The 14,781-nt window shown below is 47.9% G+C and overlaps 1 protein-coding gene across 1 annotated transcript; it reads right to left on the bottom strand.

The window, feature by feature from the left end:
- Positions 1 to 10,398: 10,398 nt before the first annotated feature.
- Positions 10,399 to 14,288, bottom strand: LOC112431703 (uncharacterized). Its single transcript, XM_076890522.1, has one exon. It carries the CDS (start codon positions 14,286 to 14,288, stop codon positions 10,530 to 10,532), a length of 3,759 nt encoding a protein of 1,252 aa, XP_076746637.1. The 3' UTR covers positions 10,399 to 10,529.
- Positions 14,289 to 14,781: the final 493 nt, after the last annotated feature.

The raw sequence follows: 14,781 nt of genomic DNA, 5'->3' as shown, positions 1-14,781 counted from the left end.
CAGATAGTAGTGTGGGGTTAAAACACCAACTCCTGTCTGTTCTAGGTAAGTCAGGAATAGACAAAGTCACCATTAAAGGGGAAATGGTCTGATATAACTATGGCATGGTATTCACAGCATATCATTGCAAAAGATTTCACATAGGGCAGCGCCAAAAAAGTCAGTTGGGCAGATGCTTTTTGTGGATTCTGCTAAGCCAAGTATTCGTAGATTTTTCCAACGGCTGCTGCCTTCTAGGTCGATGACTTTGATGGCCAGTTTGGAGTTAGACCCTGGAAGGTTACCATATGCTTCTTCCAGTTCTTTGATCCGCTGACCTGCATCTTCCGCTGCCAGCTCGAGCGAAGACAAATGCTGGCCATGTTCATCCACAGCTAGGCAAACTTGATCGAACTTTGCCTCCAGCCAGGTGAAGGAAGACTTAAATTCAGCCTTGAGTTCTGCTGCTAGCTCCTCTTTTTGTTGGGATAACAGCTCAGCAATGGCGTCCACCATTAGGTCAGGAGATGAGTCGTCTGTTTTACCTGCCTTATTCTTTGAAGTCGATTTTGAAACCATAAGAGTGCACCATAGGGGGATACAGGTATGTGCCTAACTGGTGGTTTAAGAAAGGTTAGGAAAGTAAAGTTTAAAAAAGGAATTGAGCGGAGCCAAGCAACTATGTCACATGCATAGTTATACAAAGATAAGATAAGATAAGATAACCTTTATTAGTCCCACGCTTGGGAAATTTGTTGTTAAGGCTGCCGACCTTTGCCAGCGCCATCTTACCCTTCCGACCATACATACATTACACAAACATCACATGGGGAAGACAGGTCAGAGGTGTATAACAATGGAAAATGCACAACATGAGGAAAGACAAGGAGAAAAAATAACTCCCCCCAGACTGAGCTCCAACAGGGAGATCAGTTTGAGAACAGAAAAAAACAGCACATGAATCAGCACATCTCACAACATAGAAGATATAAGCTTAGAAGGCGTTTGGATGGGATGGGGGGTGAGTGTAGGTCTGTGTCAGTCTACATGCATATGCGTGCGTGTGAGTGTGTTCCGTGTTCCACCGAGAGAAAGTGTCCCTTCACCCGATTAGGCAAAAGCCAACAGTCTTTGGTCGATGCGGGTGGCCTTGAATGAGGAGGGAGAAAGTCACAACACAGTCAGTCACAGTCTTAAGGGAGAATTGTTATTCCCATCAGCTTTTGCCTTGAGCATCCAGCTGGCACCAGGGGGGCCACATGAAATGAAGATGGTAGCTGTTTTGGTTAGTGCGAAGAAACTGCTTCCAATTTTACAGTTGTCTAATGTCCATCACTGGTCACAAGTCTCTCGTTGGAGAGCTGTGAGCCTCTCCACGATGTTATCCATCAATGCCGAGATGTTATCCAGTTTGCTCATAGGGCATGAGTGTTCACGACAGCTGTGAGCCTCTCCGAGATGTTGTCAGATGGTCACAGTACTCACAGCAGCCGCAAGCTTCTCCAAGATGTCATCTGTACTGCACCCGATGAGCCCATTCTGAGAACCCACAGCTTGCTCCATCTTTCCAATCAACATAGCAGGCAGCCTTGTGAGGATTTGAACACACGTTTCCGCTTTCTTTATCCTTTGATAAGCCAGGGCCAAGCCAGCGCTGATCAGCAAGAACCCTGTTATCATGGTTCCGAAAAGGTGCTCCCAAACCAAGGCTTCTCGTCGAGAGGAGGGTGTCAATTGCATTCAGGGACCAGTTGATCAAATCCATAATTCTTTAGGTTTTTAGAGAACAAGTCTGGGAGACTCTCTTAGGGTTAGAGAATAAGCGAGACTATACAAAAGACATGAGAAGCCAAGCAGGAAAGATAAGGGAGAGGGAGAAAGAGAAAGTGCGACTGCCTCCGTCAAGAGCCAAGAAAGAAAAAGTACAACATGCAGTGAAATGTGTGCCGATACGCTCCTCGGCTGTGCAAAAATGACTGTTGGGACTGTTGGGATGATCTCCTCCACCAGCATGCTAACAAAACTTACTGCTACATCCGTAGACTCGTTGATGTCGACTCTGCATGCTCTGAACATGTCCCACTCTACATCATTGAGCGCGTCCTGTAGCTTCTGATCTTCTGATTGGGCAGACCAGTGTTTCACCTCCCTCTTGGTTAATTCATCCCTCTGTATGTTTTGTTTAACTTACATACAACTGGGCTTGTCAGGCACTCTTTTTGGCTGCTGTGGTTATTATTATATTTGAATGCTTTTGTCCAGTTTCGACGCAAGGCTGTCCTTGGTGGAGATTCTTCACCGAGAATTTAAATGCTTGCGAGAATCCCTGGAGTTCAGCCAGCAGCAGGTGAAAACGCTTGCTGCTGAAAATGCCACGCTAAGGGAGTCGGTGAAATGTCTCACAGAAAATGTTACCCAGCTGTGGAGATACAGAAATTCTTTTATTGCTGCCATATAATCTGCATCATTATAATTGCATTAATAACATTCTTTACAGCATTATTTCATCTAATAATATTTCTCACAGTATTAATACTGCATTACAGTTGTTTATTGAAGATGTCCATTTGAGGATCCTTCCATTATGTTAACTTTTATTACAAGTACGGTTAGAAGTATTTTATACACATTGCATATCTGTGCTTATTTTGAGTTGATGTTCAGTTCATTAAGGGTCTTAAGCTTCACTGGCGTGACTGTCCAGGTGATACATGCTGAGGGAAACTAGAACATAGAAGGATAACTGCAATGCATGCTTACAGTACATATAATACATATAATCTAGGAATGTGTCCGGCCTGAGGCCTCAACTCATTTGGTGTCTTACTATATTTTATTCTACTTGGTAACAGATGATCAGAGTCAATAATTAGCCTCAGAGACCCTGAGGGCTTGAAGTTTATTACCTTGTATGGAAGGTGTTATAGAAAAGAGAAGTTCTATGTCTGCTTATAGCTATTAAAGATGTACGATTAACTGTGACTAATGTCTGGAACCTATTTTAATCTATCATTGACGCCATGAGGGGGCGGGTACCCCACTGCTTTATAAGTATCCACAACATGTATTTTGGTCAGAAGACATATGTTGATGTTTTCTCCTGTGTGTTAATAAACTCATCGTTTGATTGCACTTTTCTGGGGCCTCCGTGGTTTGTGACACTGCTCTACATTGATTGATTTCGCGACACAGCTCAATAGAGAAAATAAAAAAATAAAAGAAACAGTTATTGATCTACAAGCTCGTAGCATGCGTGATAATCTGGTATTTTCTGGTATTCCAGAAGCCGCTGGAGAGGACGCGGAGACCACGGTAAAAAGCTTCATCAAAACCACCTGAAGCTGCCGGAGGACACTGTGAAGAACATTGTCTTCGATCAGGTACATCGCCTCGGCCCCATTTGGGCTACGGCCGGGAGACCACATCCTATCGTGGCCAAATTCGGCCACTTCAAACAAAAGCAACATGTGAAAAGCCGCGGCAGGGAATTAAAAGGAACGGACTTCAGCGTGAACGACCAGTTCCCCAAAGAGATCTTGGAACGACGCAGGGTCCTCTTCCCAATCCGACGCGGCTTCATCCAGAAGGGCTCCCGCGCTGTCATCGCTGTGGCCCGGCTGTACGTGGCCGGACAGCTCCACCGCGACCCCAACATCACTCCGTGGCTGTATTAACCTCACACCAGATAAGAATCAGCTGCACCCTTTCCCTATCCACTCACACTAACTTGCATTAACATCTGTTTAACTTACCGGTATCAAATCGCATCTTAAAGTGTGATTTCATAGCAGAATTAACACTGTCACTCTCCGTCGGTGATTTAATTGGAATGTTTACGTTTTGTTTTTGTTTGTTTTTTCTTCTCGTTTTTTTTCCTCCTCTCTTTTCCCCCTCTTGGTTTTATGCTGCTCACCCCTGTCCTTGGTTTCTTTCTTTATTCCTTTCACTGCCTTGATCACCTGCTTCGACACTCATCCACAAACATCCTTTATTTCGACACATACGCACCATGCGCTCAACGGCAGCACATTTACTTCAGCCAGACAGCGCACACAGTCGTTTAGGATACACACACTTAAGCCAAGCCTACTCATATTAGTAAATATGCAAACACATAGTCAGACTCAGGGAGCATCTCGCCACACATTTTTTCTCTCCCTCCCTCTCTTTATTTATGAACAAGTGACGTATTCTCTCCACCTGTCTAAGCGATGCACACAGCATACATCCCTAGTTATACACAAACATCTATGGGTACACTGAGGTTCATTACATGGAATATAAATGGAGCTGGCTCCAGAGAAAAGAGGTTAAAAATATTTAACCAACTCAAAAAACTACAGGCAGATGTTGTCCTTTTACAAGAGACCCACAGACCTCTTAGAGGTTCGAATGAACTTAAAACACCTGAGTTTCCTAATGTGTTCTCAGCTTGTTATAATTCTAGACAAAGGGGAGTAGCAATTTTAATACATAAAAATATTAATTTCACAGTAATCGATACAGTTATAGATCCAGAGGGCAGATTCTTAATCATTAAACTATCTATACGTGATAAAAAAGTAAAAAGTATTGCAAGTGTATATGGTCCAAATGTTGATGATCCCTCATTCTTTCACGGTTTTTTCAGTGCACTCTCTGAACACTTAGATGGCACAATTGTTCTTGGAGGCGACCTCAACCTTGGACTAAATGAAGACATGGATAGGCTCAATACAGCGGGAACTCAGCGTAATTGGCAGTCCACAAATATAATCAAACAGTATATGAGCGACTTTGGTCTTTGCGATGCATGGCGCTCCCTTCACCCCACCAGTAAGGAATATACTTTTTTCTCACATGTTCATCACTCTTACTCTCGTCTGGATTATTTTTTGGTCGGCAGCTCACTGCTGAACGACATTTCAGACACTGAGATTCACCCTATAGCTGTCAGAGATCATGGTCCTGTATCTTTAACACTAATGCACAAGAATAATACTACGCCAAGAAAAAACTGGAGATTTAATATATCACTACTTAAAGATGAAGACTTTATTAAATATTTTAAAAAAGAGTGGACTTCATATTTAGACTATAATGACACTCCCGAAACATCAGCTTCTGTTCTATGGGAAGCAGGGAAAGCTGTGATGAGAGGTAAAATAATTTCTTTCTCATCGCATAAAAACAAAAAAGAAAACAAAAATATTCAGGAATTAGAAAAAAACATCAAATCACTAGAAGAAGCCTACGCGTCCCACCAAGATCAGGAAACATTGAACAAAATACGCAAAACAAAACTAGAATTAAGTGAGATAATTAATAAAAAAACAAAATTCTTAGTACAAAGACTACGCTTACAAAATTATGAACATGGTAATAAATCTGGTCAATTTCTAGCAAACCAGCTAAAAATAAATAAAGAAAAAACAACTATATGTGCTGTTCAAGATTTATCTGGGAACACAATATATGAACCGATACTAATAAACAACATTTTCAGGGATTTCTATAAAACGCTGTATTCACCACAAATAAACCCATCTAAAAAAGAAATCGATCAGTTTTTGGACAACATAACTCTTCCAAAATTATTAGACACTCAAGCAATGGCACTGGATTCACCACTGACACCAGGTGAACTCCAGGAAGCCCTGATAAGTATGCCCAATAATAAGGCTCCAGGTCCAGACGGCTTTCCTGCAGAATTCTACAAAGAATTCTGGTCGATTCTAGCACCAGTTTTCTACAGAACGTTGTTGGAAATTAAAGAAAAGGGCAGACTTCCATCAAATATGAATTCTGCAAACATTAATCTCATGCTAAAACCAGGCAAAGACCCTGTATATCCCTCAAGCTATCGTCCAATATCCCTTATAAATGTAGACCTTAAAATAATCTGCAAAGCTCTCTCAAAGAGACTGGAGAAAATAACCCCCTCTTAATTCATCCTGACCAAACTGGTTTCATAAAAGGTAGGCACTCATCAACAAATACACGCAGATTACTTAATTTGATAGACTACTCATACAGTAAAAACCTAGAAACTACAATATTTTCTTTAGACGCAGAAAAAGCATTTGACAGAGTTAACTGGAAATTTCTATTTGCAACTTTACACAAATTTGGTTTTGGATCCTCTTTCATCAACTGGTTAAAAATATTATATAATTCCCCAACAGCTTGTGTCAGAACAAATGACCAGACATCCTCCAGCTTCTGTCTCTTGAGGGGCACCAGGCAGGGATGCCCACTCTCCCCTTCGCTGTTTGCAATTTTTATTGAACCACTAGCAGCAGCAATTAGACAGAATTCAGTAATTAAGGGCATAAAATGCAAGAACGTGGAACATAAAATCAGCCTTTATGCGGATGATGTGTTACTCTTTCTCCAAAATTCACAAACCAATATCTCTGGGGTGATTGAATTGATAAACTCTTTTGCAAGAATATCAGATTACTCAATTAACTGGTCAAAATCTACAGTCTTACCAATTAATTGCTCCCTCCATAATTCCTCTTCTACACCACTGCAATTGGGAAATAGAAAATATTTAGGTATTAATGTTTCTCCCAAGCTTGCAGATCTAACTAAATTAAACCATATCCCACTTTTAAAGAAGGTAGAAGATGATCTGGCCAGGTGGAAATGTCTACCCATATCACTCATGGGAAGGGTTGCCGCTATAAAAATGATGGTCTTACCAAAAATAAATTATTTATTCTCAATGATCCCAACTAAACCGCCACAAGATTGGTTCAGATCTCTAGATTCATGTATGTCCAAATTCCTTTGGAAAAATAAACCCCCACGTATAAGCTTAAAAACACTATAAAAGACCAAGGATAAAGGAGGATTAGAACTACCTAACTTTCAGCACTACTTCTTAGCCAACAGGCTTCAGTTTATCTCAGGATGGCTAAAACATACCCTCTTAGATGAACCTTGGCTAGATGTAGAACAAGCACTTTGCAATAATCTAGAGATCTCAGACCTACCATTTATCAGCTCAAACATCCAACGACATGAATGCTTCCAAAGCGTCAACATCAGCTCTTCTCTGACAGCATGGTGGGAGTTTCTAAAATTGACGGCGTCTTCATTAATCCCATGCAAACGTACACCTATCTGGAACAACCCTGACATATTACAAAACAATAATATGATAAACTTTTCAGATTGGAGTGGTAAAGGAATCAAATATTTAGAACATATACCAGAAGGAACAGAATTTATTTCATTTGATGGACTAGTTACACAATATGGGATCAACAAGAAAAGATTTTTAGAATATCAACAAATTAAATCCATAGTAAAAAAGAAATTTAAACCGGGTCAAGTTGAACTACAAACACCACCAAGTGTGGTTCAATTTCTTACTCTTAAAACCCCCAAATTACTATCCAAAATATACAGAATGCTTTCTAAAACAGATGAATCAATATCACTTCCTATTGCAAAATGGGAAGCAGATTTATCAGTTACCTTAGACCTAAACTTCTGGTCTCAGATTTGCTTAAAAACCTTTCATCTAATTAGAAATCCCAGTCTTCAATTAATTCAATACAAAATATTACATAGAGTGCACTATACAGGTCATCGGATGTTCAAGATGGGCTTTACGTCTACCAACAACTGCTCACACTGCCAAACCAATTCACCGGACAATTATATCCATGCTCTTTGGTTCTGTCCACCAGTTCAGAAGTTTTGGCGCGAGATATGTGAAGACTTATCAAAGTGTCTGAAATGTAACATTCCAACTTCCCCCTTAGTGTGTTTGTTGGGCAGCTTAGATAATGTCACTTCAGAAAAGATTATCGCCCATATGGTTTTCACTGCCCTATGCATAGCCAAGAAAACAGTCCTCATGAACTGGAAAAATAAAAATAATCTTAATTCTAACCAATATAGAAATTATCTATTAGATTACATTAGTCTTGATACAGCCTCTGCCACCACATCAGACCAATTGCTCTGGGCTCCTTTGATCAGCTCCATCACCTAGTGGGGGTGGGGGGTCATAGTTTGGTCCCGCCTTCACTGTTGTGATTGGTGTGGGGGTAGGGACAGGCTTAGGGCGTGGGGGGGTTCCCTGGAGGCATCTTCCTTGGGGGGCTCAATCCGGGGTAGCGGTCATGTCCGGTTAGGGGCTCTTTTGGCTCTCAGGTGACTGTTTCCTCGTGGCTGCGTGCAGCGGGGCTAGGGGAGGGTCTGTGCTGACGGACGTGGGTTACTGACCTGGTAGCCTGGCTGCCCCTGGGTGGGTCCGGGATGGGCGTGAGGTTCTGGGGGCGCTCCGTCTCTGGGCTGGGGCCCTGGCAAGGCCTCGGGGGCTTGGGTCCTGGTTGGTGTGTTGCCGGGGTTGTGGGCGGGTGGGTGCATGGGGGCCCAGCCCTGGCGCAGGGTGCCGCTGGTGCGTCGAGCCACCTGGGGGGCTCTTCAACTGGTGGGGGAGATTGTCACATCTTGCAGGAGCTTTCCGCTCTTCAGGAACTCTCTCTGCAGGAGGGGGAGATACAGGAGAGGTGGAGGAAGATCTCAGCCTGGGCGTGAGTCTATTGTCTTATGTAGTCTGGAAGATGAGTGGATGATGGGGTGGGTGCAGTTTTCTCTGTGGTGGGGTTGGGTGGACTGTCCCGGGCTCTGTGGGGCCGGGAGGCACTGCTGCACTGGGCCCCGGTCTGGATGGGCCTGGACCCCCTTTCCCTGGCGGGTCGCGGAGTATGGGGGTGCCTACTGGGGTCATAGAGTTCGTAGTGTCCATCCAGTGTAGACCACATTCACAACCTTGCTGACAATGAACACATTTGGGAAACAGGAAGTAATGGCATTGATTGCAATAAAGACTTTTTGGATTTTTTGTCTACATGGACACAATAAATATTTTGAGGTGCGTTGACAGTTCGCAGTAGCCCTTCAAAGTTCTGCACCTATGGATACAGACAATCTAATTTGCTTCCTAAATGTCTTGATGCATGCTCAATCATCCAGGTAAGTAAATCCCCAAAAGTGGATTCTAGGCATAGCGTTTGTGGGAGAAATGTTTTGTCACTCATCCAATTGATTTCTTCAGTCTCAGCTGACTGCAGGTTTCCCCAACCTTATAAACAGTACATTTGCATAATGACTGAAACGATTAGTTATGTCTATAACTTCTGTTCCCTGAAGGAGAGGAACGAGGTACAACACATAAGTATGGGATATCACGCCCTCGCGTGTCCTGGCTGAAGAAACCTTTATTCACGCCTTTACGGCAGATGACGTGTGATGACACGCGCAAGGCCCCGCCCGCACATATAGCCGCTGCCATCACCGTCATCCCTCAGTTCGATAGCCGCTCTTCACCGAGCCAACTGCTCAGTGGGGCCACCCTGTGTTGTACCTCGTTCCTCTCCTTCAGGGAACAGAAGTTATAGACATAACTAATCGTTCCCTTTCAGTCGATTCACTCGGTACAACACATAAGTATGGGACCTATATACACGCCCCGCAGAGCAGCCACCGAACCGGAACGGGACCACCACATCCTTAGTGAGTGGTAGACCCAGCAGAAAGGACAGCATGAGCCACCGAAGGGGCCGTAACGTCCAACCGATAAAACCGCACAAAAGTGTGCGGCGACGCCCAATTAGCCGCTGCACAAATATCAGCCACAGGCACCCCTCTAAAAAGAGCCCATGAGGTCGCCATCCCCCTGGTGGAATGAGCTCCCACCCCGTGGGGCAACGCAAAACCTCCGGTGCTGTATGCCAGCGAGATAGCTTCCACAATCCAGTGGGACAGCCTCTGTCTGGACAGAGCTCTACCTCTATTCGGATTAGCGAAGCAGACAAACAACTGGTCACCCAAACGCACATCCCGAGTGCGCTCAATGTAGGTGCGTAGCGCACGCACCGGACAAAGAGAATGCACCCTCCTCTGCTCCTCAGATTCAAAAGGAGGGGAGCAAAAGCTCAGCAACTCAAACTCCATTGAACTATAAGATGCAGGCATGACCTTGGGAAGATAGGCGGCATTCGGACGCAATACGACCTTGCGGCCATCAGGAGAAAACTGTGTGCAGGCAGGATGCACAGACAGCGCATGAAGGTCCCCCACTCGCTTCGCCGAGGCCAAAGCGAGAAGTAATGCGGTCTTATACGAAAGAAGTTTCATATCTACCGACTCAACGGGTTCAAACGGAGGGCCACAAAGGGCCTCCAGCACCAAAGACAAGTCCCAAGCCGGGACACTGGACTTAAGCACGGGCCTCAGCCGGCGAACCCCTTTCAGAAAACGCACGGCGAGGGGATGCGCACCTGGTGTCACCCCGTCAAAACCGATATGACAAGCAGATATAGCCGCTAAATAAACCTTGATCGTTGAAAACGAAAGGCCTTTATCCAACAGCTCCTGCAGGAATGTCAAAACATCCACAATAGAGCACTGAAATGGGAGAGTGTGGCGGTCCTGGCACCATCGCTCGAAGGCTCGCCATTTGTAAGCGTACAAGCCTCTAGTAGACGAGGCCCTGGCGCTCTGAATCGTCGCTACCACACTAGGTGGCAGACCCTTAGCAACCAAGTTTAACCTCTCAGCAGGTAAGCATGAAGGTGCCACAGATCCGGGCGCGGATGAAACACTTCCCCCCCCGCCTGAGAGAGGAGATCCCTGCGGAGAGGAAGCTGCCAAGGACTTGCTGCAAGCAGGCTGATTATTTCTGCATACCACGACTTCGCGGGCCACCAAGGGGCCACCAGGATCAGAGAGAGGGAATGCCGACGCACCCTCTCCAGAATTGGAGATATCATTTCCACTGGGGGAAATGCATACAGGAGCACGTCTGGCCATTGGTGCGCTAGCGCGTCCAAGCCCAAGGGTGCATCGTGGTCGATTATGGAGAAGTACAGGGGGCAGTGAGCATTCACCCTGGAAGCAAAAAGATCTATTTGCGCCTCGCCAAATAGATCCCAAATCTGAGCCACTATTGAAGGGTGTAACCTCCATTCTCTCACCAGAGGACCCCCCCTGGAGAGAAGGTCCGGCCCCAGGTTCAGGTGGCCCGGGACATGGGTGGCTCTTAGAGTCAGAAAATGAACACTGCACCATAACAGCAGAGAGCGAGACAGCTGCAACAGGGGAAGAGAGCGTGTTCCTCCCTGCCTGTTTATATAAGACACCACTGTTGAATTGTCCGTCCTGACTAAGACATGCTGGCCCTGCAGGACTGGACGGAAACGCTTTAGAGCTAAGAACACTGCCAACAGCTCTAAGTGGTTGATGTGCAGCTGGCGCTGAGCCGCGGACCAGATCCCTCTCACTGACGCACCCTCGCACAGCGCTCCCCACCCACTTAGGGAAGCATCTGTGGACACCACCTTGCGAAACAACACCCTCCCAATCCGAGAGCCCTGGTGCAGTAGCCCGGGCTCCCTCCAAGGACGGAGAGCTAGCATGCAAGACGCAGTTACCGGCAGCCTCCTCCGGAGGTGACGCGAAGCACACAAACGGTGAGAGAGAGTCCAGCGTTGAAACGCTCTCATTTTCAACAGCCCAAGCGGCACTACGGCGATCATAGATGCCATCATGCCCAACAAGCGCAATATCGTCTGGAAACGCAGTCTGCGTCCCAGCTGAAATTGAGCGAGGCAGCGATGAAACGCGGCCACTCTGTGCTCTGACAACCGTGCGCGGCTGGAAAGAGAGCATATTTCCAGACCGAGAAAAGCGATCTGTTGACCTGGGATTAGCGAGCTCTTCTGAAAGTTCACAGAGAACCCCAGTGTCTGAATGTGTGACAGAACCCGCGACAGCTGCGTCTCCGCCTGTTCTCTGGAGCAAGCCACGAGAGCCCAGTCGTCCAGGTAGGCCAAGATGCGGATGCCCCTCTTCCTGAGGGGCGCTAGCGCTGCCTCGGCACATTTCGTAAAGGTGCGGGGAGCGAGCGACAGCCCGAACGGCAGCACTAGGTATTCGTAGGCTACGCCCTCGAACGCAAACCTCAGAAACTGCCTGTGTTTCGGGTGTATAGCGACATGAAAATAAGCATCTGTTAGATCGATTGTCGCAAACCAATCTCCCGGGCCGACTGCACTCAGGAGCTGTCTGAGTGTTAGCATCTTGAACCTGTAAGTTCGCAGGTACGTGTTCAAGACTCGCAGGTCGAGGATGGGACGAAGCCCTCCCCCTTTCTTCGGAATGACAAAATAACGGCTGTACCAACCTTTGTCCGTCTCCGAAGCGGGGACCACCCGTATTGCTCTCTTCTGTAATAGCGCCTGTATTTCCTCCCTGAGTACCAAGGCTGCCTCGGGGTTGACAATCGTGTTCACGACTCTTTGGAAACGAGGCGGCTTGACCCGGAACTGCAACCGGTAACCCATGGCAACGGTTTGCAGCACCCACGGAGAGGGGGCGCAAGCGCGCCACTGAGGGAAGTGAGCAGCCAGCCGGCTGGCCTGCAGCACTGACGGCGGGGCGCCGTCGCCCCCCAGTGTGTCTGCAGGGGACTGCATCCCCTGCCTGACCTGGCTCATTTCGCCTGCAGGTTGAGCATTTGAGATTGTTTGAGAGTAAACAACACTCTTTATTGATTGCAACATGGGAACATGTACATTTATACATTTTGTTGGGTGCACCTTTTCCGGGGCATAACGATGAAAAACAGCGGGAACACTCGATGTGGTCGCTTGAACATTCAACACATCTGAACCGTGTGCAGGGGTTATGTGCTTGGGAGACCGCGATAGGGAAGTGCAGCGCCTTCTGGGGCTGACAACCTGAACAGAACTTAAGCGGCACCTCTTGTGCGGCAACAGAGGGGTAAGAGCAGCGTCTCCCTGCGTCTCCCGGCCTTTGCCCCAGGCCGACTGGCGTGGAGCTCGGGCCGGAGTACGTGCTCTCGCCGGCGGCCCTCCCACTCCAGCAGTGGGCGCCGGTCTCTTGCCAGCTGTCAGAGGAGCGGCGGGCCTGTGAGAGCTAGCAGTGGGCTTGGGCTGGGGCTGGCGTCTGGGGATGATGTCGCGCAGAGCTTCCGTCTGCTTCTTCCTCAGATCGAATCTAGCCTGAATGGCTTCAAGTGAATGTCCGAATAACCCAGCCGCAGACACTGGTGCGTCCAGATACACAGCTCTGTCTCTATCAGGGACGTCGGAGAGGGTCAGCCACAGGTGCCTCTGCGCCACCACTGTCGAAGCCATCCCTCTGCCCAGGGAGAGCGCTGCACAGCAAGACGCACGGAGGATGTAATCCGTGGTGACTCTAACCTCGTTAAGAAGAGGTGACAGCGGGCTGTCCTCCGGAACCAGCGATCCAAGCTCCGCCAGGCACATTGCTTGGTACGTCTGGAGCATGGTGACGGAGCTCATGGCTCGAGCGGTGCCGGCCTGAGCCCGATAAATCTTCTCCAGCTGCGAGGCCGAGAATCTGCAGTGCTTGGACGGCAGAGTTGCGGGGCCACCGACACCATGGTTATGGGACGGGGCCAGATAAGCAGCCAGAGACGGCTCCATAGGGGGTGGGTTAGCTAAACCAGCTCCCTCGGCGCCGTCCAATTCCATGTACTGTCCATAGCCGGGCACAGTGACGCGGGTAGACAGAGGTTTGTCCCATGACGCTGTTAGCTCGCAGAGAAAGTCTGGGAACATGGGGAGGCAGTTTTTGGCCGTTGCGGGCTCCGGTGGAAGGAAAAAACCCGCAAACCGCGACGGCTTCCGAGCTGGTGGAGGAGAGGGCCAGTCCACCTGCAGCTTCTCAGCGGCACGGCGAAACAGGGAGAAAAGAGAGGTGTCATCGTGGCCGACCGGCGCAGCAGCGGCGGCATATTGGGTCGACAATGAGCTCTCCTGCTCATCCTCCGACAAACCATGGATGTCCAGGCCGATGTCCAGCACGTCATCGTCTTCCTGGGGAGCGCTGGCGGGCTTCAACCCAGGCTGAAGCCCGTCAGCGCTCCTGCATGGTTCCGGTCCGTCATCGGCTAACCCGTCAACGTATTCCATGTGGTCAGCCCAGCTAATCGCGGGGACATCGACCTGAAAATTTTCGTCTTCGGACTCGGACGAAGCCGGGGCTCCAGACTCGGAAAGAAGAGGGTCATGCCGTGCGACAGCCGAGCGTCCCAGCACTCTTTCCACAAACGTCACCCGTCTTTCCAGGGTCGAGCGTCGGAGCTGGCGACAAAACGCACAAGCTTCGGGCTCCGTCGACGCTCTCCTAGCGTGGACGATCCCCAGGCAGACAGGGCAGGCATCGTGCTGGTCGCTGTCGTGCAAAGAGAAACCACATCCCTGAGGACAGGGGCGAACAGAAGATTTCTGCTTTGCTCGCTTCGGTTTGGAGTCCATTCCCAAAACGCAAAGCGAAACGCTGCACAAGAAAAACTTGAAAATAGCGCTCCGCGGGCAGCCTACGCACCAGCTGGGCGGTGGAGGCTAACACCAACAGGGGCAGTTAAGCTAGGTTCAAGTTGGCAGACAACGGAGCTAACTAGCAGTAGCTAGCTAGCCCAACTCAGCAGAGGTGTTCTCAGCGAGGTGAAGAGCGTAAGAACTGAGGGATGACGGTGATGGCAGCGGCTATATGTGCGGGCGGGGCCTTGCGCGTGTCATCACACGTCATCTGCCGTAAAGGCGTGAATAAAGGTTTCTTCAGCCAGGACACGCGAGGGCGTGATATCCCATACTTATGTGTTGTACCGAGTGAATCGACTGAAAGGGAACCAGCCCACTGAAGGAACAATGGGCTGGGAGGACAGTTCCTTATTCTTAATAATGCAAATTCTCATGACCATCATTATGCAAATGTATTGTTTATAAGACTGGGGGAACCTGCAGTCAG

This window comes from Maylandia zebra, linkage group LG12, assembly GCF_041146795.1.
Source record: "Maylandia zebra isolate NMK-2024a linkage group LG12, Mzebra_GT3a, whole genome shotgun sequence".
Taxonomy (NCBI): domain Eukaryota; kingdom Metazoa; phylum Chordata; class Actinopteri; order Cichliformes; family Cichlidae; genus Maylandia; species Maylandia zebra.
The sequence above is the reverse complement of the archived record's forward strand: the minus strand, read 5'-3'. Positions and strand labels throughout refer to the sequence as shown.